At 42.2% G+C, this 26,852-nt stretch overlaps 1 protein-coding gene across 2 annotated transcripts in view; it reads right to left on the reverse strand.

Moving 5' to 3' along the window:
• LOC131107362 (tumor necrosis factor receptor superfamily member 10B) overlaps nt 1–19,865 on the reverse strand; it is a 31,959-nt gene extending 12,094 nt beyond the window's left edge. For both annotated transcript variants that reach the window (XM_058057310.2, XM_058057309.2), the window contains exon 1: nt 19,617–19,865. In XM_058057310.2, coding sequence (XP_057913293.2) covers nt 19,617–19,649 — 33 coding nt within the window. In that variant the 5' untranslated portion in view covers nt 19,650–19,865. The remainder of the gene's footprint in view (nt 1–19,616) is intronic.
• Nucleotides 19,866–26,852: the final 6,987 nt, after the last annotated feature.

A 26,852-nucleotide genomic window follows, 5' to 3' on the forward strand; every position in this document is an offset into this window, starting at 1 on the left:
GATAGGCTCCAGTATATCCCCCGACCCTAGTGAGGATAAGCAGCATAGAAAATGCATGGATGGAAGGATTAATATTTTGGACTTTTCATTAATTCATTCATTTTCTACCGCTTATTATCCTCATGACGGTTGTGGGGGTGGGGGGCTGTATGGGGGTGCTGGAGCCTATCCCAGCTGTCTTCAGGCGAGAGCCGTGATGGATACACCCTGGACTGGTGGCCAGCCAATCACAGGGCACATATAGACAAACAACCATTCACACTCAATTTGGAGTCGCCAATTAACATAGCATGTTTTTGGAATGTGGGAGGAAACCGGAGTACCCGCAGAAAACCCACGCATGCACGGGGAGAACATGCAAACTCCACACAGAGATGGCCGAGGGTGGGATTGAACTCGGGTCTCCTAGCTGTGAGGCCTGCGCGCTAACCACTCGACCGCCATACAGATTTTGGACTTCATTCTTATAATATCATCACTTTTGTCCGACCTAATTTTCCAGAAATTCCAACTTAATTCTGTTTATTTGTCATGATATGAAATAAATATGACTTCAATAATCCAAATCAATGCCGCTAAAATGTTTTCCTTGAAGGAAAAGTGCACAATCATTCACAAACAATTTATTTATCACCAGAGAGAAAATGAGCTAGCTAACAATGGACATCATTTATTTTGATGCTAAAGCCCTCACAAAAAACACCAACAGTGTTCCATTTACATAACTGACTTGTATTAACCAGGCTAAGGCAATATTATTATTGTAGAAGCTAACAAGTATATATACCTGGCGGAGTCACACGACACCTCGGCAGCGAGCTCATCTCAGTGTCATTCACAGACGGAAGAGTGGATACCTAGCTCTCAATTTCGCTACAAAGACTCAACAGCTCGTTTGCTGTCGCCATTTTTTTTAACCTGAGGACTGGAGCACACGTCTTGTGCTGGAAGACACAGCCATCCCAAGGATAGCGAACATTGAAAGTGTCGATGTTTCTATGCTGCTGTTGTTGACGGAAGTAGCACAAGTTCCTGGGATAATTTAATGTGTCAAGGAAAGAAGTTTCGGTAATGTTTTAAATCATTAAATCATCAAAATACGGCAAGATAATGTAAGTATGACATGTACTTCATCAATGTACTTTTAAATGCATGATCACAGCATGTACGTCACACGATAAGATGTTGTTAGAGGTTTTTGTAGAGGTAAGTCGAAAAAGGCAACCGCCCACCCCCATGATGTGCATTGTTAGCTAGCTCACACCAACGCGTTTTCTTTTGTCAGAATGCACAGAAATGGGAAATAAATTTATGTTCATGTTTCACATTAGGATTGTGAATGATGGGGGAATTTTAAAATTAGTATTTTGACTTTAAAAAAATTACATCTCTTTTTTTCCCATTTCCTGATTTTCAAAGTTCTTCTTGTATATTTTCTTCCCGTAATTATGACTTTATTCCCACAGTATCTTAACTTTATTTTTGTAACATTGTTCTACAAAACATGATTTCCCAATTACATACAATATTTATTATATAATATGTGCCCTGTGATTGGCTGGCGATCAGTCCAGGGTGTACCCCGCCTCTCGCCCGAAGACAGCTGGGATAGGCTCCAGCACCCCCTGCGACCCTCGTGAGGAAAAAGCGGTAGAAAATGAATGAATGAATTTATTATATAATAATAAATCATAATATCATACAATTATTTTTTCTTGTTTGATTACATTTTCTCTTAATATTTTCACCTTATACATAAGTAAATGACAGCTGTTAACCATTTCTGCAGCTGATCAGGGCTCGACAATAACGATGTACCGATGGCCCGGGGCAAGTTAAAACAAAATTCGGGCAAGTAAATCTAATCAGTGATATTCCCGTCGAGCAAGTGCACTTTAGCATGCCATACTGCCAAGAGTTTTTTTTAAAGCGGTTCTTGTTGGGTGTTGGTAAAACACGGACTGCATAATTCCAATGGTAATTTGCAAAGCAATCCTTGCAATGGACCAATCAGAATCGTTTATTTAGACCGCGGTCCGGAATCCACAGTCCGCGTTTTACCCACACCCGTTGTTCGCGATCAACCAATCAGCGATCGTTTGACTACAAAAACATCCATCATGGCGTCGCTGCCAACATGGTCTAATTCTGAAGGAAACAGCAAAAAGTGATGCACCTCTATCGTTGCATGGTTTTTATTTCCAAGGCAGCATGAAAAACAACTTACTGGCCTGTTGCAGACTTAACTAACTAGCTGGGCGCACGGCAACCGAACTTCTCCTTTTTTCCCTCTCGTTCCTCTTCTTTGGTCCCAAAACGCCCGCTCCAAGACCGCGAGCTGAACATGACTGCCCCCCAGCGTCCATGCATGAAACTACAGCCCGGAATACAACACACACGCAACGCTACAGTATTATTTATTTTATTATTTTATTTATTTGAGATTCTCATGTGATGCCACAAAAAATTACATGATATCATTATGGCAGTCTTTTCATTTTACATGGGGCAAGTTCGGGCAAGTAGTTCTCACCTTAAGGATTCCCCATGGGCAAGTCATTTTGGTTTTTAATGTAGAGCCCTGCTGATCTTTAAAAGATTTTCTATTTCAACTTTTATTTTATTCCCAGAATATTTAAACTTTTACATCTTGTGGCATTGCTTTCCGCAACCTAATTTTCCAAAAATGTCAACTTTATTTGGCGTTTTCTTTATTTCTTACAAGATTATGATCCTTTAAAAAAAAAAAAAAAAAAAAAATTCTTTAACTCACTCACTGCCAGTCATTTTCATATTTCTGCTGAGGCCCACGGAATATAGAGTTTTAGGAAGACAAACATTATTCATTCATTCATTTTCTACCGCTTATCCTCACAAGGGTGACATCATCATTAAAACTATGGAAATAAACTTTACACTTTATTTTCATCAAAAAAAAAAGAGTTTGTTTCTAGCCTTTTTAGTGTCTTCATAAATCGGAAGCATATGGTTTCAGCCAAAGCACCTGATTTTGACCAAAAGGCAGAGAAAATTAGCTTTTTCTGCAGAGAAGCAAATTCAAGCAGAACGGTGACTGATTAGTTTTGTTTAAGTGGTGCCTCAAACATCTGAAACGTTTATGTCTATGAAACAAAAAAAAGGAAAAAGATTTTGATGACAAAATAACTACATTGATTCACGGATTTAGAACATAAATGAAAATATTTATTTACAGCTGTGTGCAAGTGTGTGTGTCTATGTGCACGCACGCTCAAACTATTTATAGATGAACAACAACAACAATGGCGTCCCAAACGTCACCCCTAGCTGCCTGTATTTTTGTCTCTGCTGGATTTGTCGCCATTTCCTTCTGTCAGCACGCAATTCAGCAACTTCTGTCTTCTTCATATTCAAGCTGTTTCTTCCCGACCGGCGGAAAATAGAAATGATGCCTCCTGCTGGGCCAGAAATACATTGCCTCTGAAATTCACACACAAGATGCATAAGACTTACTTTAACTTTATACTTTTAAAATTAATTTTGTCGTCATAATATTCAAACTTTATTTTCATAAAATTATGATCATTTATGGTTGAGAGATACGGATATTTTGATATTATAATATGATTATAATATGATATGATTATATCAAACGCTATCAAATTTGAAAAGCTGCAAACCTTAAGCCAGGGGTGCGCATTAAGTCGATCGCGATCTACTGGTCGATCGCGGAGGTGGTACTGGTCGATCGCTGGTCGATCGCGGCGTGACATTAAAAAAATATCATCTTAGCATCAATGCCGTCACTTGATTGATATACAGGGCAGCCATTCAGATGACAACTGAATGTTGCCCTTCGGGTGACCAATCAAATCAAACAACGTCTCTAAGTGCAGCAGAACTTACGATGTCAGCCTATCATCCATCCCCGTTACTTGATTGACATACAGGACAACCAGTCAGATGACAACTGAATTTTGACCTTTAGGTCACCGCTCATGCGTAAACAACGATGCAAAGTGCTAAGCTAGTCGGCGAATTGCGTCAGATTTTAAGCCCTCGCTAAAGTTTATGGTCACTAAAATGAGTGAAGTAGCTGGACCAAGTAAAAAGGCAAAAACATATCACTTCCATACGGAATGGGAGGTGGACTTTTTTTTTTCACAATGTCTTTTTCGAAGTGCGTTTGCCTGGCTAACCTGGCTATCAGCAGCTACTGTCCGGACTATGCATCCCTGGCTGATTCAATTCAGTACAAGTCATCAAAGTAAACTCAGGTAATTACAAAAAATGTTAATAGTTAATTATGTGTGTTTTGCAATATTGGCTCATTTGGTTATGTAAGGTACATCAACATACATCGTACGTACAAATAATCCTCAATACATTTGAAAATAAATAGATGTTTTGCATTTTTGTAGTGGGTAGATCATTTTGACTCGGTCATTTTAAAAGTAGCTCGTATGCTGAAAAAGTGTGAGCACCCCTGCCTTAAGCCATATAATGGAATACCAGCCCGAGTCACGCATGCAACCACACTAGCATGCTAAACTAAGCTAACCCGGCTAGCTTTCACCAACCTCCAAAACAACGTTCAGATTAATCGACTAAGAAAATAATCGTTATTTGGAGCCCTAATTTAGTGGCACTGAAATGAGGTGTCGTTAGCTCCTTACGTTTTAGTTTTACGTGGGCACCGTACCATTTTGCTACGGTGTTTTAGTGCTTGAATCCGGAGTGTGTGAATTTTGACAGTGTAGTGCTGTCCATTGTACACGAAGCGGAAATAACGATCACAACATTTTGCCGTACTTCTCAGCGTGAAGGCATTTTATGGATTGAAAAGAGCGACAAAAGACACAGCTCCATGCTAGCGTTGGTGGTGTTGCTTTCGTGTGTCCGTCCATTCATCCATGCTAGGGATAATAGGCGGCTTGTGTAGGTGGGCTTCTGAGAAGAATATGGGCCGCCACTTGAGCGTGGCCCCCGGGCGCTGCTGCTGCTTCACACGCTTTTCAGTGCGCCAACGTGAGAAGGGCCCATTGACGGCCCAACAACACACTTTAGTGTCTCGACTTCAAATGACCCACATTCTTCAAGTCTGCTGCTTTGAACGCCGTGACATGCGACACCGACGCAACACGACACCTTGAGGATAAATGAGAGGCCTACATTGGATGGTTTTGTCTACGCGGGGCGACCCCCCCCCCCCCTCCTACTCACGCTGAGAGGAGCAGGTTAGGGTGGAGTGGGACAGCGACAAAGCGGGGGAATTAAAGATGGCGGCGACTCCTGACCGGCCTCCCTGGAGGGCCGCCATGCCTTGTTGTTGGGTAGAACTTTTCTCTCACTCTGCATTCACCACCTACGCCCCCCCCCTTCCCTACCGACCCCCCTTCCCTGCTCACGTCAGACTTTCCAAAGTGGCTGAGAGGCAGGCAGAGCAGTCACAATCACGCCATTTACATCTATCCAAACATTCTGAGGAGGCACAAGAGAGATGGAAAAGGTGGGGGCTACAAGACTTGAACACACAGCGATTGTGCGAGGGCACGGCGGGGGACGTCCATGAGCCGCTTCTTCAAGTGGAGCCTCGCGTGAAAGATCTGCGAGGAAGCACATGTACATATGTTCCTTAAAAAAAAACAAAAACGCCTGGACCATCGACAACTGGAGCGCCTCCAGAAGGAAGAGACGACGTAACGGGGCATCGAATGATCACAAACGCTCCGTCAAGTCACAGAGACGTGTGGGCGTCACACAACTGTTGGCTTCACTCACATGCGGACACAAAAAAAAAAAACGCTGCTGGTTTCCTTGCCAAGTGTCTGATACTGCTAGCAGCTAGCTTCTGTAGCATTCACCCGCTAGGTGTCGGAAAACTGTGTACACGTTATTATAAATCTAAAACAACACTATTTTATACTCATTTTCATCCACAAGTTATGCTGGGCAACTTCATGTCAGGGAGGTGTGGATGTGGGCTGCCCAGCATGTCTTGCGGGCTACAAAATAGTATAGGTTTGCATGTATATGCGTGTCCGTAGCAATATCGTTAGTGTGGTGTTATTTTTGGTTGCAATGTGCGTGGGGCAGGCATTGGGGTTGCTCCTGTTTTGCGATGCGTGAATTGTACTGTTATATACTTGTTTAACCCGCAAAGCATGCTGGGAAACTCAATCTTGGGCTTCTCCGTATGACTTGCAGGTTATAAATGTGTTTGGTATTGTATGTACATTAGAGTTCACTACCTGCACAGCCCGTGTGGCTTCCTCCTTGTATATTTTCTTCTCCTAATATGATTTTATTCTCATAATATTTGTACTTTATTAACTTAATATCGAAAACTTTGCGCCAATCAAATTTTCTAAAAATTATAACTTTATTTTTTGTTTGTTTTGCAAAATATTTTATCAACTATGCTACTAAAAATATTTTTGCCACAATAGTGAGTTTTGGAAAAATAAAAAAAATTCAAAAGACTTAAAGCCGTTTTTTCCATTTTTGCTGTTGTTTTTTCCAAATTTTCAATTATTTCAACTTTCCTCATGTACATTATTTTTACTTGTAATATTCTAACTTTATTGCCATAGGGTACTTTTCTAGGGTATTTTAGGGTAAAATATATTATTTGACCTTTTACCCTTAATATTCTAACTCTTCCCCCCCAACCTAATTTTCCAAAAATTCAGTTGCTCCAAACACATTCAATTACAGCCATTTTTCAAAAGCCTGTACCAGCCATTTTTGATTATTTTTACAGATTTGGGCTACATAGACATGGTATAAAAAATATTAGACTCATCTTTTAGCAGAACATTTTTCTACCTTTTTCCATTCTTCAGTAATCAGCAGTAGAACATAGGTAAAGTTTCAGCTAAATATCAGTTCTCAACCAAAAAAAGATATATTTTTTTTTAAAGATACACTTCAAAAATAACTTTCACTTTGACAAAAATGTAGCTATACATATTTAGCCAACAACTACAGTATGCCATAACGTAAACAACACAAAAAATGGTTGTTTTACATTAAAATAACCTTTTATTTACAAATATAATGCTATCAACTATTTACAATTTTCACATTTGGTAATAAAGTGTGCTTTAGTACGCATTCAAATTTCCCCTCAATGGGTATTCCCTTTGACGCAACAAGACGCCATGCCTCACTTCCAGGTTGCTGTGCAGCATGTATTTCTATGGAAAGATGCATGCTGAGCTCGTACAAAGCATCTCTGCCACCTTGTGGCCGTTTTCCGCCTTAAAACTGCACTAAACATGATCTCGTCTGTTGTGAAGTTGCATCAATGCCTCTTGTGTAAAAAACCCTAAAAAAATATAAAAATACATTTTTGGGATTGGGTGTTTGTGTTGAAAAAAAACATAAATATGCCTTTGGTCGCAAATGAATTAATAGTTCAACTTTATGCCAGTTATTTTTCCACATAATATTACAACGTTATTATAGTAAAATGACATATTTTTCTCTTAATATTTGTATTTTTATTCTGGTAAAGTTAATACCAATTTTTAAATTTTTGCTGTTTTTCTGGTTAAATTATATCTTGAAATGTGAATTCTGTGAATTAAATGTGAATTAAGTTGGAATTTCTGGAAAATTAGGTCAGATGATATGTGATAATAAGTGATGATATTATAAGAATGAAGTCCAAAATCTGTATGGCGATCGAGTGGTTAGCGTGCAAGCCTCACAGCTAGGAGACTCAAGTTCAATCCCACCCTCGGCCATCTCTGTGTGGAGTTTGCATGTTCTCCTCGTACATGCGTGGGTTTTCTCCGGGTACTCCGGTTTCCTCCCACATTCCAAAAACATGCTAGGTTAATTGGCGACTCCAAATTGTCCATAGGTATGAATGTGAGTGTGAATGGTTGTTTGTCTATACAGTGCATCCTACAGTGAATACTACAGTGCAGTATTCACAGCGCTTCACTTTTTCTACATTTTGTCATGTTACAGCCTCATTCCAAAATGAATTAAATTAATCTCTTACCTCAAAATTCTACACAAAATACTCCATTATGACAATGTGAAAAAAGTTTTTTTTGACATGTTTTGAATTTATTAAAAATAGAAAACAAAAAAATCACATTTACATAAGTATTCACAGCCTTTGCCATGAAGCTCAAAATTGAGCTCAGGTGCATCTTTTTTCCACTGATCATCCTTGAGATCTTTCTACAGCTTAATTGGAGTCCACCTGCAGTAAATTCAGTTGATTGAACATGATTTGGAAATATAATAACTGTCTATATAAGGTCCCACAGTTGACTGTGCATGTCAGAGCACAAACACCAAGCATGAAGTCAAAAGAACTGTCTGTAGACCTGCGAGACAGGATTGTCTTGAGGCACAAATCTGGGGAAGGATACAGAAAAATTTCTGCTGCTTTGAAGGTCCCAATGAGCACAGTGGCCTCCATTATTGGTAAATGGAAGACGTTTGGAACCACCAGGACTCTTCCTAGAGCTGGCCGGCCTTCTAAACTGAGCGATCGGGGAAGAAGGGCCTTAGTCAGGGAGGTGACCAAGGCCCCGATGGTCACTCTGTCAGAGCTCCAGCGTTCCTCTGTGGAGAGAGGAGAGCCTTCCAGAAGGACAACCATCTCTGCAGCAATCCACCAATCAGGCCTGTATGGTAGAGTGGCCAGACGAAAGCCACTCCTTAGTAAAAGGAACATGGCAGCCCGTCTGGAATTGGCCAAAAAGCCCCTGAATGACTCTCAGACCATGAGAAACAAAATTCTCTGGTCTGATGAGACAAAGATTGAACTCTTTGGTGTGAATGCCAGGCGCCATGTTTGGAGGAAACCAGGCACTGCTCATCACCAGGCCAATACCATCCCTACAGTGAAGCATGGTGGTGGCAGCATCATGCTGTGGGGATGTTTTTCAGCAGCAGGAACTGGCAGACTAGTCAGGATAGAAGGAAAAATGAATGCAGCAATACATATATAGAGATATCCTGGATGAAAACCTGCTCCAGAGCGCTCTTGACCTCAGGCTGGGGCGAAGGTTAATTCTTCAGCAGGACAACAACCTCAAAAGATTGGCTTCAGAACCACTCCGTGAATGTCCTGGAGTGGCCCAGCCAGAGTCCAGACTTGAATTCGATCGAACATCTCTGGAGAGATCTGAAAATGGCTGTGCACAGACGTCTCCCATCCAACCTGATGGAGCTTGAGACTTATTGCAAAGAAGAATGGGCAAAACTGCCTAAAGATAGGTGTGCTAAACTTGTGGGATCATATTCAAAAAGATTTGAGGCTGTAATTGCTGCCAAACGTGGATCAACAAAGTATTAAGCAAAGGCTGTGAATACTTATGTAAATGTGTTTTTTTTGTTTTCTATTTTTAATAAATTCAAAACATGTAAAAAAAAAACTTTTTTCACATTGTCATAATGGAGTATTTTGTGTAGAATTTTGAGGTAAGAGATTAATTTAATTCAGTTTGGAATGAGGCTGTAACATGACAAAATGTAGAAAAAGTCAAGCGCTGTGAATACTTTCCGGATACACTGTATGTGCCTGTGGTTGGCTGGCCACCAGTCCAGGGTGTCCAGGGCCTGAAGACAGCTGGGATAGGCTCCAGCACCCCTGCGACCCTTGTGAGGATAAATGGTAGAAAATGAATGAATGAAAGAATGCGCTGCAGGCTAATAAATAAACACAGTCTGGGGTCGCCAATGGTCGCTGGGCCGTACTTTGGACACCCCTGCTGCAACAAAACTCGACACAAACCTCAGCACGAATCAGTTAAAGCTGCTTTAGTCTGCAATTCCTGCCGACTGACTGTTTACAATACTTTTAAGTTGCATAACTAGAAAACCAACGATCATGTCACTTTGCAGCAGCAGAGAAAACTATTTGTCTGGTTGCATCGATGGAGACAGTCTGCAAGTAAGCCAGTCTGCAAGTAAGCCAGTCTGCAAGTCTTTTGGTGGCTTTGGAGCGTTGGTCCGTATTAACACTATGAAACACTCTGGTATAAAAACATTGCGGCTTCAAGCATGGAGGAGGGAGCCGAACCCTCAGCGTGCAAACCTTTTTCCAAAGCCACAATCCTTGTACGAGGTCCAACCTGGTTAATGTGGTCTAGTCCACTTTACAATCTTTGCGAGCTGCTAACACAGAGTGCCATTGTGATATATGACGATGGAGGATGCAGTGTGTGTGTGTGTGTGCAAGTTAAAGCAATTAGAGCTGCAATCAAATCAAGAAGGAACTTATGTTCGGGGGTCGTGGCGCTCGCCGGCCTCCGCTTCCTCTGAAGAGGCTCCGGGTTCTTCCCGGCGGTGCGGGCACAAAGCGTCCACATGCGGCGCACACTGAAGAGACGCTTGTGACTCAATGACAGGACATCCGCCGAGCCCGGCCGCTTATCAATGGAGCATTTAGCGGACGGGAATGACAGCGATTGTACAAACGTAGAGCGCGGCACAGAAAGAAAGGAGATGCTTATTTAATATTGCCCAGATGATTTGAATCATAGCTAAACGGTAAGGAGAGACAACGTGCACCGTATTACGCCGGAGCATCCTGACACCGTCATGCCTTTCTCATTAGCGGCGGCGGGCCCCAACTTGGAATATTGCTGATGAACAGTGGGAGCGTGCACTTGAACGGTGGAAAAAAGCATCCAAAGCTGTCACTTGAGTTTATGCAACGCAGTATTTGCCTTTGAGCGTTACCCAAACAGCGATTGCGGTGATTTGTTGCTCCAAGGGAAACAGTCGACTGGATTCTAAACAGCCGGCAGCTGCGAGGTCAAAGTCAACAAGCGCTCAAACTTAATCACCAAACTCCTCCCTCTCGGTCTGACCGATCGGAGCGGGATGGAACTAACAAGCTTTGGCACGTCGGGTGCTGAGCGCGGCGTGACATACGAGCGACGGGCTTCTCCCCGCCAGCTTCATGCACGCCAGTCTTTATCGCCTCCGTCGCCTCCCCCGACCACAAGAGGGGCAAACATCCAAACATCCATGTGGGCCAAGGGGCGGCCATGATAACGTCTTGCAGCTGTTACGGCCAAACAGAACGACAGCGCGGCCCGTAAAGCTCGCGTATTATTGTTGTTATGTACGTGTTTAATTAGGGGGCGCATGACATCATCTATGACGCATGTGTGTGGAATTGGAATGGGCACGGTACCCCGGGGGTGTCCAACCTTTTTCAACATAGCAACAAGCAACATACAGTAAGCTACAGTATGCTATACAGTCAATTTTCTTCTGGTAATATTATGACTTCACCCCATAATGTTTTGTTTTTATTGTCATAATATTGTAACTTTATTTTGTATTGTTTCATATTGTTATGAAAAATTACTTTTAAACTGTAATATTTCAACTCTATCCTGCAAAAATGACATCATTTTTAATCATAATATTATGACTATATTTGTAACATTTATAATTATTTGTAACGATGCCATTTCCATTATACCAGCCCTAAGGGACAGAATTCCCCCCCCCCATATGAAAGTGATATTTATTCATTGACTGTATCTGTACTGTACAGATTGAACCAGGAAAATGCATACAAGCATATTCAAGTATCAAATTGCATGTTGAGTACTATACATTTTTCGATGGTGCGCCTCATGGTACGGAAAATACGGTAATCTTTGTTTTCGTCTTGTAATATTATTATACATTAATCCATAATATTTTGGCTTTATTCCCATAATATAACTTTTTCTCTAAACTAATTTTCCAGAAATTACAGATTTATTTTGTTTTGTGTCTCATTTTAGGACTTACATTTTTTTTCTTTAAGATTTCAACTTTGCTACAAGCGCTTAACTGACATTCTTACTTAAAAATTGTGACTATTTGTGGCATTATTTCCCTCAATTTTTTTTACTTAAAAAAATATATATTTCTTTAAATTTCTCTTACAAAATTCACAGTTATGACTTTTGACTGATTTAGACTTTATTTCCATAACATAGTAACTTTTCCTCAATCTGATTTTCCATAATGAAAACTACGTCATGTTGATGATGTAAGCGATTATTCGAAACATTGACAACCCCCTTGACTACTTTTTGTAATCGAGGGATTCAAATTATCCATATAATCGCTGCAGCCCGATTCCTCACATGCTTAGATTTTGCCTTATAATATTGTTATTCTCGTAAAAATTACAACTTTTTCTTTTGAGATTACAACTTTTTTCTCTTAATATTTTCATGAAATTATTTTTTCAAATTCCGACTTTGTCATTTCATCATTTTCTATATTTAGAATCTGACACAGGCCATTAAAAAAAAACATGAAAAGCAAAATATGTTTATCTTTCATCTTCTTGTTTGTCACAAGACAAGACAAAGCTGCCAGGGAGTGCTATTAGATGGGGGGAGGGGGAGGGGCCCCCAGCAGTAACGTTAAGAGTGATATGTGCTTTCATGTCTCAAAAAAAACAGAAAAATTTGCTAGATTTGTCGCTAGTCGCTTTTTGAGGGGTCTGAATACTCGCTAAATCTAACTACAAAGTCACTAAGTTGGCAACAGTGCTCCCTCCTGCTACCTCTTCTTCTTCTCTGCTTCAGCGGGTGTTTACGAGGTGCGTTAAGAAGCATTCATTCATTCATTTTCTACCACTCGGAGCCTATCCCAGCTGTTTTCGGGCGAGAGGCAGGGTACACCCTGGACTGGTGGCCAGCCAATCACAGGGCACATATAGACAAACAACCATTCACACTCACATTCATACCTATGGACAATTTGGAGTCGCCAATTAACCTAGCATGTTTTTGGAACCGGAGTACCAAGAGAAAACGTACCGACGGGGCGATCATGCAAAATCCACACAGAGATGTCGGAGGGTGGAATGGAACTGTGTGGCCTACACGCTAACCACTCGACCGCCGTGCAGCCGCGTTAAGACGCAGATAGGTCCATTTAGTGTCACCTTTGCACTCCTGTTACCCAATATAGTGGACATAATATGAGAAAATAAGACATAAATAGGACTCCTGCTTGTGTGTGTTGCTGTAAATGTATTCCAGTGTTGGACAGAAGTGACTCCGGGGTTTGGAGTTGAGTTTTAGCTTGGCACAGGTTACGGCCACAACAGTAGCTGGTGTGAGGGATTGTTGTGCCTGTTGTGAGATCACTCAAACTTGCAGTAAAAGCCTATTCCAGCAATCAAGTCTGGTGCTTGTGCGTCTCATGAGACATTACAGTAATATTACTGACACCTCATGGCCTGTGTAGAATATTACGTATTGTCACAATATGTCTTCTGAATGCCTTATAGTTTGACTTTACTTCATTTAGCCATTTTTTCTCTTGAAAATGTTTCATTCAGAGAAAAAAATACAAGACATTAATTTAAATTAATAAATTTTTGGATGAATAATAGGTCTTATTCAACCAACAGAAGGATTAATCAATATAGTTTTGGAATAGTATAGTTTTAGACATGAGGAGTTTTTCTCTTTCCGAATGACTTTTCCAAAAACATGGTATACATGGAAAGGAATATTCCAATCTCTTGTCTACATGCGCCGCTATAATCACACAGAATAGTCAATGGGGCATGCCCAGTAAAGCGTAAACATCAACATCACGTGATCTTTCCGTATTAACTAATAACTCCATATTGGGAGTTTTTCGTTGGTCCAGTCTTGAAATTTAGTTTAGATCAAAAACAAACATTCCGCAGCAGTCCAGTGCCGATTGCTCACCTCCATTTTTAAAACCGAAGGAGGTCTGGAGTTGCATGTTACGTCATATCCAAGCATGCGCTGAAAGAACGCACCCGGGATGAATTTAATATAATAGTATACATGAGGTGTATACAAAGGTTACGTTCTTTCCGTGTGAGCAAATAAACCGAATGCAATTGGAATATTTGGGTCCATGTATACGTGGCTATTGGGACAATGCGAAGTGGCGAGGGATTGACAGGCAGCGCCAAATCTATTTGTGGATGTCAAAGGAATGTTAATGACGTTTACTACTAGTTGTCCATGACAAGATAAACCAGTAACATAAGTGGCGTGTTTGTTGGTATTAAATGGATGACTTTAATTAGCTCCTGTAGCACTCATCATGTTTACATGCAAGGTTCACAATAGGGCTGCCCAAAGTGCTTCCATTCTATCCCAAATAATATTCAATAAGGGCAAAAGAAGTAGAGGTGATGTGTACACATACAAACATACAAAAGGAGAATCCATTTATTGGCAAACTACTAAGAGGATAAAGGGGGCACATGTTGCCAACACGACAACTTAGTCGTGTTTTTGTGCAATCATAAACACACTGAGGGTCTTGTATTGTGTTGGCATTCATGCACACATGCAGTTAAAAGCCATAAAGCGTGTTGAAGTGTTGAAACATGCGCTGGTACAATCGCACAATACAAGCAGTGCATGAGCGGGAGCGTGTGAAAATAGTCGGCCCCCTCCTCTCAGGGAGAACAGGAAGCCGAGACAATGCAGGGGCTTCATGCAGCACAACCCCCCCCCACCCCCTCGCCGCAGCACATTGGATACACAACATATCCGCCGGCCTGGATATTTTTAAACCGAGGAAAGCTGCTGCAGCCGCGCGACGCAGATTCTTCAGTTTCCTCAGGAGGTGCGCACGTGTCGCTAGCAGGTTAGGCCGCATTCACCGCCAAAGAAAACAATCAGTCCCGACGACACCTTTGATGAATGCCCATCTGACGCGGACGGTGATGTTAAGCACATGAAGACCGCAAAGGCTGCTGGCGGTTTTGGAAGACTGTGTTCAGTGTTCTCCAGCTTCACACCGAGGAGCATCAAGGACAGCCGCTTTCGACATTAGCAAGCCATGAAGAATCAGACATGTGTGTGGCCAGGCGGGGCGGGGGGCGGGGCCTTTGCAAATCTTGATTAGGCCAGAGCGGCAACTCACAAGACGACTGATGGCGTGCGGGAGGACTGGCCAGCGGGTGGACGGAGGACAACAACAAGAGAGGGGTGACTAACAGACGGAAGAATGCACAAGAAGATGTCACTTATCACATTACCGCCCCTGACGCTCTCTTTTGTGCCGCTTGTCCGTCAACGCTTGCCGTGCAGAAACATCACGTATGCTTAAAGGGGAACTGCACTGTTTCTTAAATTTAGCCCATCATTCACAATCCTTATGTGAAACACCAACACTTATTTATTTCACTTTTCTGTGCATTCTTGTGCGAGAAAACAAGTTAATATGAATGGGCATCATTTGATGTAAAGGCCCTATCCAAAAACTACCAACCATTTACATCCATTTACATAACCGTATCATCAATATTATTATTGTGGAAGCCAACACAACAAGTACATTTATCTGGCGGACTAAAACGACGCCTCCGAACGCAGCCGTTCCAGAGATAGCGGACATTGTAAGTGTTGTCGCTGTTTCTATTAGCTCCTGCGCCACATCAATATGCCGAAATAATGTTTTAAAACGAGATACTGTAAATATGACATGTTATCATCAATGTACTAGATCACAACATGTACGTCAAACGCTAAAACGATTTTGTTCGAGGGCTTTGTAGTCGAAATACAGTAGGTGTGTCTCAATGATGTGTATTGTTAGCTAGCTCATACTCATTCATTCATTTTCTACCGCTTATCCTCACAAGGGTCGCGGGGGTGCTGGAGCCTATCCCAGCTGTCTTCAGGCGAGAGGCGGGGTACACCCTGGACAGATCGCCAGCCAATCCCAGGGCACATATAGACAAACAACCATTCACACTCACATTCATACCTATGGACAATTTGGAATGGCCAATTAACCTAGCATGTTTTTGGAATGTGGGAGGAAACCGGAGTACCCGGAGAAAACCCACGCATGCACGGGGAGAACATGCAAACTCCACATAAGGGTGGAATTGAACCCTGGTCTCCTAGCTGTGAGGTCTGCGTGCTAACCACTAGACTGCCGTGCCGCCCGCTAGCTCATACTAAGTCATTTAATCTTGTTAGAGTGCACAGAAAAGGGAAAATAAATATGTGTTCATGTTTCACATCAGGATTGTGGATGATGGGCAAAATTCCCCAAAAAAGTGCAGTTCCCCTTTAAGGACGCCTCAACGCTTGTGTGACCCGTCATGCCTCGCAGTCTGACACAACCAATGCGGTGGTGACAGTGCTTTTATGAACCATATCATTCAATTCATCTTCAATAGCAATCCAGTCCTGACTCCTTTCACATGATGATGACAACAACCGCCACTAGCATACTGCAGCATCGTTTGCTAGAACAACAAACATAAAACATTGAATGCCACCGCGGCGTGGCTGGGATCTCCACCAAGGCTGAACAAACCTAAACAAGTCCATTTGATTGACAAATCCTGACATGCAACTTTGGCCCCGATGCGAACGGACTCTAATGACCAAAATGCAAACGGGTCTTGCTTGGCACATGTCCCTGACCTCTATGAAGTTATTTTTTGGATTAACTCGTTAGCGTGGCTTTTGGTTTTTTCCCTCAATTTTCCAATCATTTAAACTTTTCGTGGCTTTCAAATATATATGAATAAATCCCAATGTTCCATGGTTGAATCCGGCCTATTCATGAAAAAAAATTACGTATTTTTGTGCAACTAAAGCAGGTGCTAGCATAACATGAACCAAACTACAAATATAAGGCATTCAAAGGACACATTCATTATGCAGTATTTGACGCTGGTCACTAGGTGTCAGACACACACACACGCCAGATTTGATTGCCAGAACAACAAGCTTTTATTGCAGGTTTGACTTATTAGTAGGTGTGTCCCATTCCGATGATCACAAATTCAACAATATCGGCTTATATCGGCCTGCTCAGAGCCAATGTCACCCCAACAACAGCGCTAGCTGAAAATTAAAGGCTTTTGCTACAAAGTAGCGAGGAACAGGAATGATGTCGGCTATGTGACAAAGACATTGCAGCTGCGTGCAAAACTTGCCATGCACAGACTCCCTATGGTGCCACAGAACCAGGGAAGCTAAATACGACCAGCCTCATATCAAAATCCTTCTCAATAACAGAAGTGGTGAGTAATGTTGGGTTAATACGCTTCGAGTATCCAGCCTCACGATATTATGTCTGGTCAAAAAAAACGTACTGTTGCCGGCCATTGCTCTCTATTTGACTGATATCACTTGATCACACCTTTTCTAATATTCCGCACTAAAAAAAAAAGTCACAAAGTATGTATAATCTGTGCTGATATTGGACGGTATCAGTGTTGGCTGATATTCAAAGGTGCAATATCGTATTGGTTGCAGCAATAATCCAGCTCAAACTCAACATCACTGCCCTCATGCCCATAACACATTTACAGCAACACACACGAGCATGAGTCATATTTATGTCTTAAATGGTGTGTTTTCTCTTTTTATGTCTATTATACTGGGTAATATTAGTGTAAAAATGACTATACGGGTGTTATTTCATGTCTGGATGGCTTTAATATTAAAATGTATTAAATGCTTGCAATGTGTTTTGTCGTATCAAAATAACCTCATTGTGCAGTTTTATTGTTATTGTGATAGTGTTGACATGGTTACGGCATTCCTGCCGGAATGTCATGAGTCAACAGGTGCACCTGAATCAGGTGAAGGTGAGTCAGCCGCCCTCTGATTGGCCGACCGGGTCACCTCAGCGCCATACACTCTAATCCACCGTGTTGACGGAGCACCTGCGGCAGGCGCCGGCCTGTGGCCTTGCCGCACGTTGCATCATTCTCGATAAGTTACACGAGCTGAGGGCTGGATGACGCCCCCCCCGCTCCTCCCTGCCCCCTCGCCTTGCTCGTCCCCAGACACTGTTTGGCCTGAGCATGTCCCAGATGTCCGTCCTGCCCTTTTCTGTGCTGTCCACAGAGATGGGGGGGGGGGGGGGGGCATTTCCTGTGTGAACCCACACCCAGACGCACAAGTAAGCAACAAGAGATTGGAATCAAGTTTACATTTGCACTCGCCCGTCAACTGATGCCACTAATATCACAGCAAGTGTGTGTGCCGAACCACAGGAAGTTTTGGGGACAGGCAGGCACGTAGGCTCCCTATCTGCGTGTGTGGGAGGGGGGGGATTAGCCTGTGGGGGGGTCCAGTTTCCTCACAGCCCCCCCCTTCAGCAACAAGGCCACTTGGCGAGGCCTCTTCCAGAATGTTCTGTGGTTTACACAAAAGATAAACAGTGACGTCGCCAGCCAACACGGGAACCTTTCGCATTGGCGGATCGCAGCGAGACCGCTAGCTCACACACAGCACTGGGTGACCCCGTGAGGTGGGCGGGTGGTGGGGGGCAAGGGGTGACGGGCCAAGATTCGAAGTGGACAGGTAGCGTTGTAGGTCACATGATCCACGGCCATTTTGTTAGCATGGTGACATGGATTGTCAACTATACAACGCAACATAAACAAGTTTGCTGCGCTTGTCGTTAGCATTAATCGCCACTTGCTACATTATTAAGTTAAACGTAGCTACTTAGCTACCTATATGTTGTTCACTGCATCTGAAACTATTAGCGACGTTTACCTTCACCAAAAAATTGTCAGTCATTGCGTCAAATGTTCGCTGTTAGTTACGATACTTACCTTTAATGTAGCCAAAAATTGCTTGTTGTTGAATTATTGTTGATGCTCACTACATTTAAGACTTTTTACAATCAATCATTCCAACATCACCAGCCACAGTTTGTCGCAAATAGTCATGTTACGATGGATCCATCCATCGTTAGCGCACAAATCGATCGATGGTATATTACTGCGCCCGGATGGATGTGTGTAGTTTGTTTAGATGCCAACAGATGGCAGAGCTGAGCGTTTTTACTTACAAGAATCAACAAGAAGGCGATGCATCGGTCTCCAGCGCAAGGCAGTTATATCCATCGTGAAATCGATCGATTTCTGCGCTAACGATGGATCCATCTCGGGCGCAGCGCTATCGATCGATCGCGCAGATCCATCGTTAGCGCGTAATAGTTACACTCACTCAAGGTAAAAATGGCTTATTATCATCAAGTTGTTACTGAGATTATTCCCTACCTGTACGACTCCAAGCCCACCTTAGCATATTCATTCCCATAGTTCAAAACCACCCCCCCCCCCCAACTAACTGAACAGTCTATGAATGTCACCGCTCCTAGCGTATTACCGGGGAATTACACGGCATGCGCTCAACCCCAGACCACATTAGTCGCTCATGATGTCAGACCAAAGAGTCGATACTCGTTATGGTCCTTTATTATCCGAATACACAGGAAGTCTTATTAGAGGTGAAGGAAGTCTTGCAGAAGTCGATGACAGTTGGACTTGTTGAGGTCAAAGTTAAACAGCCTCAACATCACGTAGAGGCTAGCGGCAACTAACAAACTTATGAGCTTGCAACAGTTGCATTATTAAAAAATATATATACACAAAATAACACACTGTCATCCACACACAGTGAGAATGTGTCGGCGGAACAATGACGGACTATTTCATACACAGTGATTCTACATGAGTAATGTTTGACGATATGACATCCCTACTTGTTCCCGAGGCAACAAGTTACGTTAGCGTAACAGCAGAAGTTGTTATTAACTATTTCTAATTGAAAGTGTTATGACAGTGAAAAATAAAGTACTTTAAAGTACTGAGTTTGACTTACGGAGAGCTTTCCCAGCGCCGGCCCGGTGTTCATGTTGGGAATTGTCGAAGTCACTTAAAAAAAAGTTCTTCGAAATGAAAGGCGAAGTCAAATGAAAATGGGCTAAAAAAACAACAACATAAGATTAGCAAACAAGTCAATCCGTCGTCCGACTTCTTTCACGAGTGTTTATCTTCAGAGTTATTCAAAGTTGGGAGCCGCTCTCGTCCTCACGTCCGAGCTCTAGCTAACACTCAGCTGCACTGATTCCTGGCTGGGCACGGCACGTGACGTCACGGGCCTCTACACCAATCACAGCGCGCCTCATTGAATATTCAAATCGGGTTGCGTTTGCGCTGCACAAATCACAGTTGGACAAACTTACTCAACTCAGCAATAAAACCACAAATCCCTCATGAAATCTATTTTAAAAATATATTTTAAAATTACATTAAAGCTTTTTAATCGTATTGAAACGGTATTTTAAAAAAATGTAAAATAATGGCAAAACCTCCATTTTGAGTGTACCTTTAATGCTAATGAGCAGTGTTTAGCAAAGGCTGCTTTTCACGTGGTGCTTGCAACACAAAAAACAAAACATTAACTTTTTTTTTACAGAAAATGTGTACTTACTTAGCGTACTTAGCATTTTACGCATTTTACATTAAAGCTTTTTAAACGTATTGAAACGGTATTTAAAAAAGTAATGGAAAATAATGGAAACACCTCCATTTTGAGTGTACCTTTAATGCTAATGAGCAGTGTTTAGCAAAGGCTGCTTTTCACGTGGTGCTTGCAACACAAAAAAACAAAACATTAACTTTTTTTTTTTTACAGAAAATGTGTACTTACTTAGCGTACTTAGCATTTTACTCAATGTTGCCCCCCCCCCCACAACAACCCATCATAATAAATCCTGCTTTCAACACACAAAGCATACAAAGCATGCACACTTGTGTTGTGTTTAAGTACGTCGGCAGACTGGATGCATATTCGGTGACTAATTAGCCAACTTAATGACTAACTAAGACAAACGAAGGCGAGGTAATGAATAATATCTCCCACCATGAGCACACTTGCTGTCTTTCGCGTTGAGAAAGCAGCAGAATAGGAACAAGATGTGCACAAATAACTTCTAGCAGTCCGATTTAATCTAATAAGCAGTACGAGAGGGCAAACAACGGTACACTTTCCAGGCCGAGGGGATCTCTGGGGGGGTTTGAAGTGGAAAAAGTTGAACGTGAATCTCCAATCTTGTTGTACATCTTGTATTATGACAATAAAGGCCATTCCATTCCAGAATATACGCTAAAAAAGCATGGATAAGAGTTTATGTAAGGAATGCAGCCGTTGCGTCCAACATGATGATGTGTTTGTTCAACATCAGACGACAAACATCCTGTCAAACATGGCTCCTCCCGACGATATCTCATCTCGTCTAGAGTGCTCCAAACGCTGTGTGTGTGTGTGTGTGTGTGTGTGTGTCTCCAGAGAAGACATTTGGACCAATGAAAGTAAACCGCTGCACGGTCATTTGCAGCACAAATAAACGTGACGTCCCTCGGTGGCGTGAAGGAAGGAAGATTGAGAAATTAGTTTGTGAAAGTGTCTGGATCACTTCTCATTTAGTGAAAGCAAAAAACTTAATTGAATGTATAATATAAATATAAAAATATAAATAAATACACATATATCTATATGGAGTATATGTAACCTGAGTGCTACTAATAAGACTGGCATGCTAAAAAAAAGCTAAAACATCTAAAATAACCCGAGTGTGAATAATAAAAATAAATATATAAATTAAAAAATATATATATATATATTTAAATATAAAAATATGTAATAATATATATTTTTTAATATTTAAAAAATATTGAAAATACATATAATTAATAATACATTAGAAACAACCTGAATGTGAATAATAAAAATAAATATATACATTAAAATATAAAGATATCTAAAAATAATGAAAAAACATTTTTTTAAATATTCAAAAAATTCACATTGAAAATACATATGAATAATAATTAAAAATAACCCAAGTGATAAAGTGATAATTAATAAATGAAATAAAAATGAGAATACATTTATTAGAGTGCTAAGAATCAATCAGATAAATCAATCAAAAATCAGATAAATAGACAAACATTAAAAAGTGCAATATAATAAGCTGAGTGCATATATAAAAATAAATAATATAAAATAAAACATGCTAATGGATTGTTCCAATGAAAAAAACATGTTAAAATAAAATCCTTGTAAATAAAAATAAATAAATAAATAAATAAATAAATAAATAAATAGATAAATAAATAAATAAATAAATAAATAAATAAATAAATAAATAAATAAATAAATAAATAAATAAATAAATAAATGCGTGGTCAAGTTAGCATGCGGTAACTGTGTCTCAGTCGGCCCTCTTCCTAGTGGGCTCACACCGAGAGAAAAGCCGTAACGCAGTACACAGTCAGCACCAGGTGTTGCTCTCAAAACATTCCAAATAGCCAGGCTCCGCTCTCAGTAGTCGCCATCTTGGTTCGGTCACGGGAAGGAAGGGCCTAACATGACATAACGGCGACTGTGGAGCAAGGAGCTAAGTACACACTCATCCAAGTGCACTGACGGAAGCATTGGCGTTGAGACAGAGCCACATGTCTGGCTAACGTTAGCATGGATAGCTTTCAGCATGTTTATACAACACTAACTTGGGAAAGTCGGCAATGTTTTTTCTTTGCATTTTTGGGAACTTTCACATACGGGTGTCAAATGGATCCTCGTTCACGCTGAGCTGCAAAAAATGACCTGCGCTTAAAATGGCGAGTCGCTGGTTGGCGACATAGGCAAACATGACAACCATTGGCTAGTGCGACATGTGTCACACAGGTGGCTGTGTGACACAAACAAAACAAAACAGAACAAAAACCTGTCATCAATAAGCAGTGGAGTTGGTGTTTTGGTTGGCGACTACTATGTGATGCCCCCCCCACCCCCCTTCCCGAGGTGACGCCATGGCCTTGACGAAGAAGCAGAAACGACAGAAGCTGCGCGGCAGATGCCGAGGCCGTCTCGTCGCTGCCTGTCAAGGAAAAAAAAAAAAAAACCTCCTTGCTCCTGCATCTTCCGATCCTTCCACATCCTGAGGTCAACCACGTCCGTGCTCAAAAACAGGAAGTGCTCGGCTGAGTTATTCGCAAGCTCATCCTGAGCAGGTTCACACACTCAAAGACTCAAAGACACACTGCACACAGAAGTCTGCCATAATTCACCAGCCTCCACTCGTTTCATGTGTGTGTGTGTGTGTGTACGCGAGCAGCGGATGGCGGTGTTTCGCAGCCTGACCTCCTGACCTGCGGAGGAAAAGGCAGAAAAAATAAAAGGAAGAGAAACCTTCCTGTGAGTTAACTTGTGACGTCCGCTGGGTATTGTTTGAAAAGTCTGTTTAGGAAGGTCGACAGGGGGAAAAGAAATGAGAGGAAAGGAAAAAAAAAAACCAACAACGCCGGCGAGGCCTTCAAGGGGTTTGCAGGTGTCGCGGTACAAGAAAGAAGAAAAATACGTCTCTTATGTCGCGGCGCTCCGTGGACACAATGGAAGTGACTTTCTTCCACAATGAAAGGATGAGACTTTTCCTGGAGCGTGTCCATGCCGGACCGCTAGTTGGGGATGTCGCACACAGAAAAAGGTAATGAAGAGAGGGAGGCTCTAGGCCACCATGTTGAGGAAACCTCAGTCCCTAGACGGCGGGTCAACAGCTCCACTCGCTCCACTTGACTCCCATTTGGTGGGAATGTGTGGGTGCAGGTTTGGATGAGTAAAGTAAAACTACTACTCCAAGTCAAACTACAGGATAGGCGATTTTGGGACAAATGCGCAAGCAGAATTGAATTAATTTGAATTAATCTCAAACATGCACACAATTCGTATTTCTGCATGTCCAAAAAGGAGTAGGAAGAGGTTTCATATCAGTTGCTATACATTTGTTCACCTCCTGTATTCCAATGTACTTCCTGCCTATTGTACATAAGTACCTAGGAAAGTGCTGAGGTACTATGGCCGTATAATGCGATGATAGTCAAGAACTAGTAGTTATTAACCTAATAAACAGGAACCTGTCCAATGGCCCATTCATTTTCAATGGGAAAATGTGAAGGAATTCTTGGAAAATCTGCAATTTCTTTTTTTTTTTTTTTAGATAGCTAACTATTCCCAAATGCTTGAATGTTGTAAATCGGTTGAAAAATGAAAGCGGAATTAGAAGAAAAAAAAAACGGCAAAACACTTCCTGAATCTTTTCTTCTAAACCTTCAATGGGAAAAATGCTGGAATTTTTGGAAGATCTGCACATTAAAAAAAAAAATCTGACCAGATAGCTAACTATTGCTGAATGCTTGAATGTCGTAAATCGGTTGAAAAATCAAAGCGGAATTAGAAGACAAAAAAAAAATGGCAAAACACTTCCTGAATCTCTTCCTTTATCCCTTCAATGGGAAAAATGCTGTGGAATTTTTGGAAGATCTTCACATTTATAAAAAATCTGACTAGATAGCTAACTATTCCAGAATGAGCCGGATGATTTGATGCCTGAATGTCGGAAATCAGTTAAAAAATGAAAGTGGAACTAGAAGACAAAAAAACGCAGCAAAACACTTCCAGAATCTCTTCCTCTAACCCATCACATTTTTTTTTCAAAATCTGACTAGATAGCTAACTATTCCCGAATGCTTGAATGTCGTAAATCGGTTGAAAAATGAAGGCAGAATTAGAAGACAAAAAAACCCCCAAAAAACGGCTAAACACTTCTTGAATCTCTTCTTCTAACCCTTCAATGGGAAAAATGCTGTGGAATTTTTGGAAGATCTGCACATTTTTTAAAAATCTGACTATATAGCACACTATTCCTGAATGAGCTGAATGATTCAATGTAATTGGTTTAGCTGAAAATGAAAGGCTATGGCTACAAAGTAGCGAGGAACAGGAATGATGTCGGCTCTGTGGCAAAGACATTGCAGCTCCGTGCAAACCTTGCCATGCACAGACTCCCTGTGGTGCCACAGAACCAGGGAAGCTAATCACGACCAGCCTCATGGAGCATTTGAAGCAGCATCATATCAAAATCCTTCTCTATAACAGAAGTGAAATTGAAATAAAAACAATGCGAGCGATGCCTTCAAGGTCACACAGAAGTGACAATTACTGCTGTCTTTGTTAGGTTTTTAAAAATAATTTTTGTGTTAAATTTTCTTGTTTTTAGAACGCGCCAGCGGACAATAACATTTTTTAACAATAAAAAAATCAGCTTGCATGGAACAAAACCGCACACTCCAAAAAAATCCAAGTATCAAAACAAGGCTAGCAGTAGGCTAGCAGGCACAGCTAAGGCTAACATGCGAGTTTGTCAGCGTCTACGGCGCCGCTGGTTTTTGGCCCCCGCCGCCGCACGTTTATCTTCACGTCATGGAACCAGAGGAGGCTTGGAGGATTTGGGGTTCTGGAACCAGGCGAGATTGCTGGCAGAACCTTCTGGAAATCTTCTTGTGGATTCAGCACCAGTCTGGACGCCCCGGGGAGAGGTGGCGAGGAGGCAAGGAGGCGATGAGGCGAGGAGGCGAGGAGGCGAGGAGGCGAGGAGGCGAGGACGTCAGACAAAAGCTTTGCAGAGCGGTTGAGTCCGGTTGGGCTGAACATTAACAGAAGATTAGCACGCAGCGAGGAATGCGGCCTTTGTTTGGGCGCAGGTGATGTCAGCGTGCTTGGCACCTGCACCTGATGAGTCACATGACCTGATAGGAGGGGTTTTGGGGCCCGGCGGGAATGCCAGGGTGATAATTGGGAGCATTAAAAATAGACTTGGTCGTCTTGGAAAAAGTCAGACGACGCTGATGTGAGCCGTCTGATCCCAGCCGGCAGCAGACGGCCCGCCAGCCGCAAACGTACGGTAATCCAAAGCATACCACAACCGCCCCCCCCCCAACAGCAGCCACCCACGCTGTGTAAAAATGACAAATGGATCCTGGCGCTCGCTTCCAAGCTGACTGTTGGGTTCCTCCCGTCTCATCACCGACTGCAAGTGTGGAATTTGGATCCATTCTCGGGTGGTGGTAGCGGCGCCTGGGGGAGGGGGGCGGGGGGCTTTTTGCGGGAGGGGGCAAGTGAATTAGCACAATTAGCACACTAGCTTTAGTGCTGGAGGATTAGCCTGGGAAAGCGGACGTCGCCGTGGCAACAGAGCCGTCTCAAAGCAAAACAAATTCCAACTTTTGTAGGTTAGTTCTCATGAGCTGCACATGACTTGCATTCCCCCCCCCCACCACCACTCCACCACTCCCCGTCTCTCTGTAGCACTTCCTGTGTGTCCTGGTCGGAATGTCGAGTGTCTGCTTGGCCTTTAGGAAAAAAAAAAAAAAGAGAGTGAGAGTTGTCTTTAAGCCTTTTGACTCACACCAGTTGGCCACTGGTGGGCAGGCGGGGGGGGGGGGGGGGGGGGGGGGGGGTAGAGGAGGCGAGGAGGGGGGCAGCATTTATTGGTAAAGGGGGGTGGGGGGGAAGTGACATCCGGCTCGGTCACGCTTTGCAGAGTGTAGATAATAAAGCAGATTAATATTTACCCAGCATGCCCTGCTGCTGCTGCGGATGGGTGGTAGTGTTGGGGGGGGGGCTTTTGTGTGTCTGTGTATGTGTGTGTGTGTGTGTGTGTGTGTGTGTGAGAGAGAGGGAGGAACAGTGTAGTTAAAATGAAGATTGGTGTCAAGCAGGAAGATCAGGCCACATGTTCATATACAGTCTCTCTTGAGGAAAAAGCGCACAGCGCCCTCTAGTGGCCATGTGGACACCACACACTCATGGCCCCTTCATTAGGAACACCAGCCAATGAAATCCATTAGAAAAAATAACGATAACGACAATAAAAGATAATAATGCACAGATGTATTAACTTTACAAAATGTTTTTTTTATTGTGCTTGTATCATTCTGGGAGAAGTTTTTCATGGTTAGTTATCTATTTAATCAGTTTATGACGTAGTTCCTTCCTAGTGGCTACAATGACAGCTAATAAGCTAGCCTCTTTTCACACGTTTATCTGATATTAATTCCCGCTTTCTTTAACTTCTTAATTAGAGTTATTATCTTGTGTGTGTGTGTGTGAGAGAGAGAGGGGCACAGTGCAATTAAAATGTCCCCCCACAGTGAAGATGGGTGTCAAGAAAAAAGATAATACCGTCATACACTTCCGTGTGTGTGGACGTGTCCC

Source organism: Doryrhamphus excisus, linkage group LG19 (genome assembly GCF_037039965.1).
Source record: "Doryrhamphus excisus strain RoL-2023G ecotype Guam linkage group LG19, RoL_Dexc_Guam_v1.1, whole genome shotgun sequence".
Classification (NCBI taxonomy): Eukaryota; Metazoa; Chordata; class Actinopteri; order Syngnathiformes; family Syngnathidae; genus Doryrhamphus; species Doryrhamphus excisus.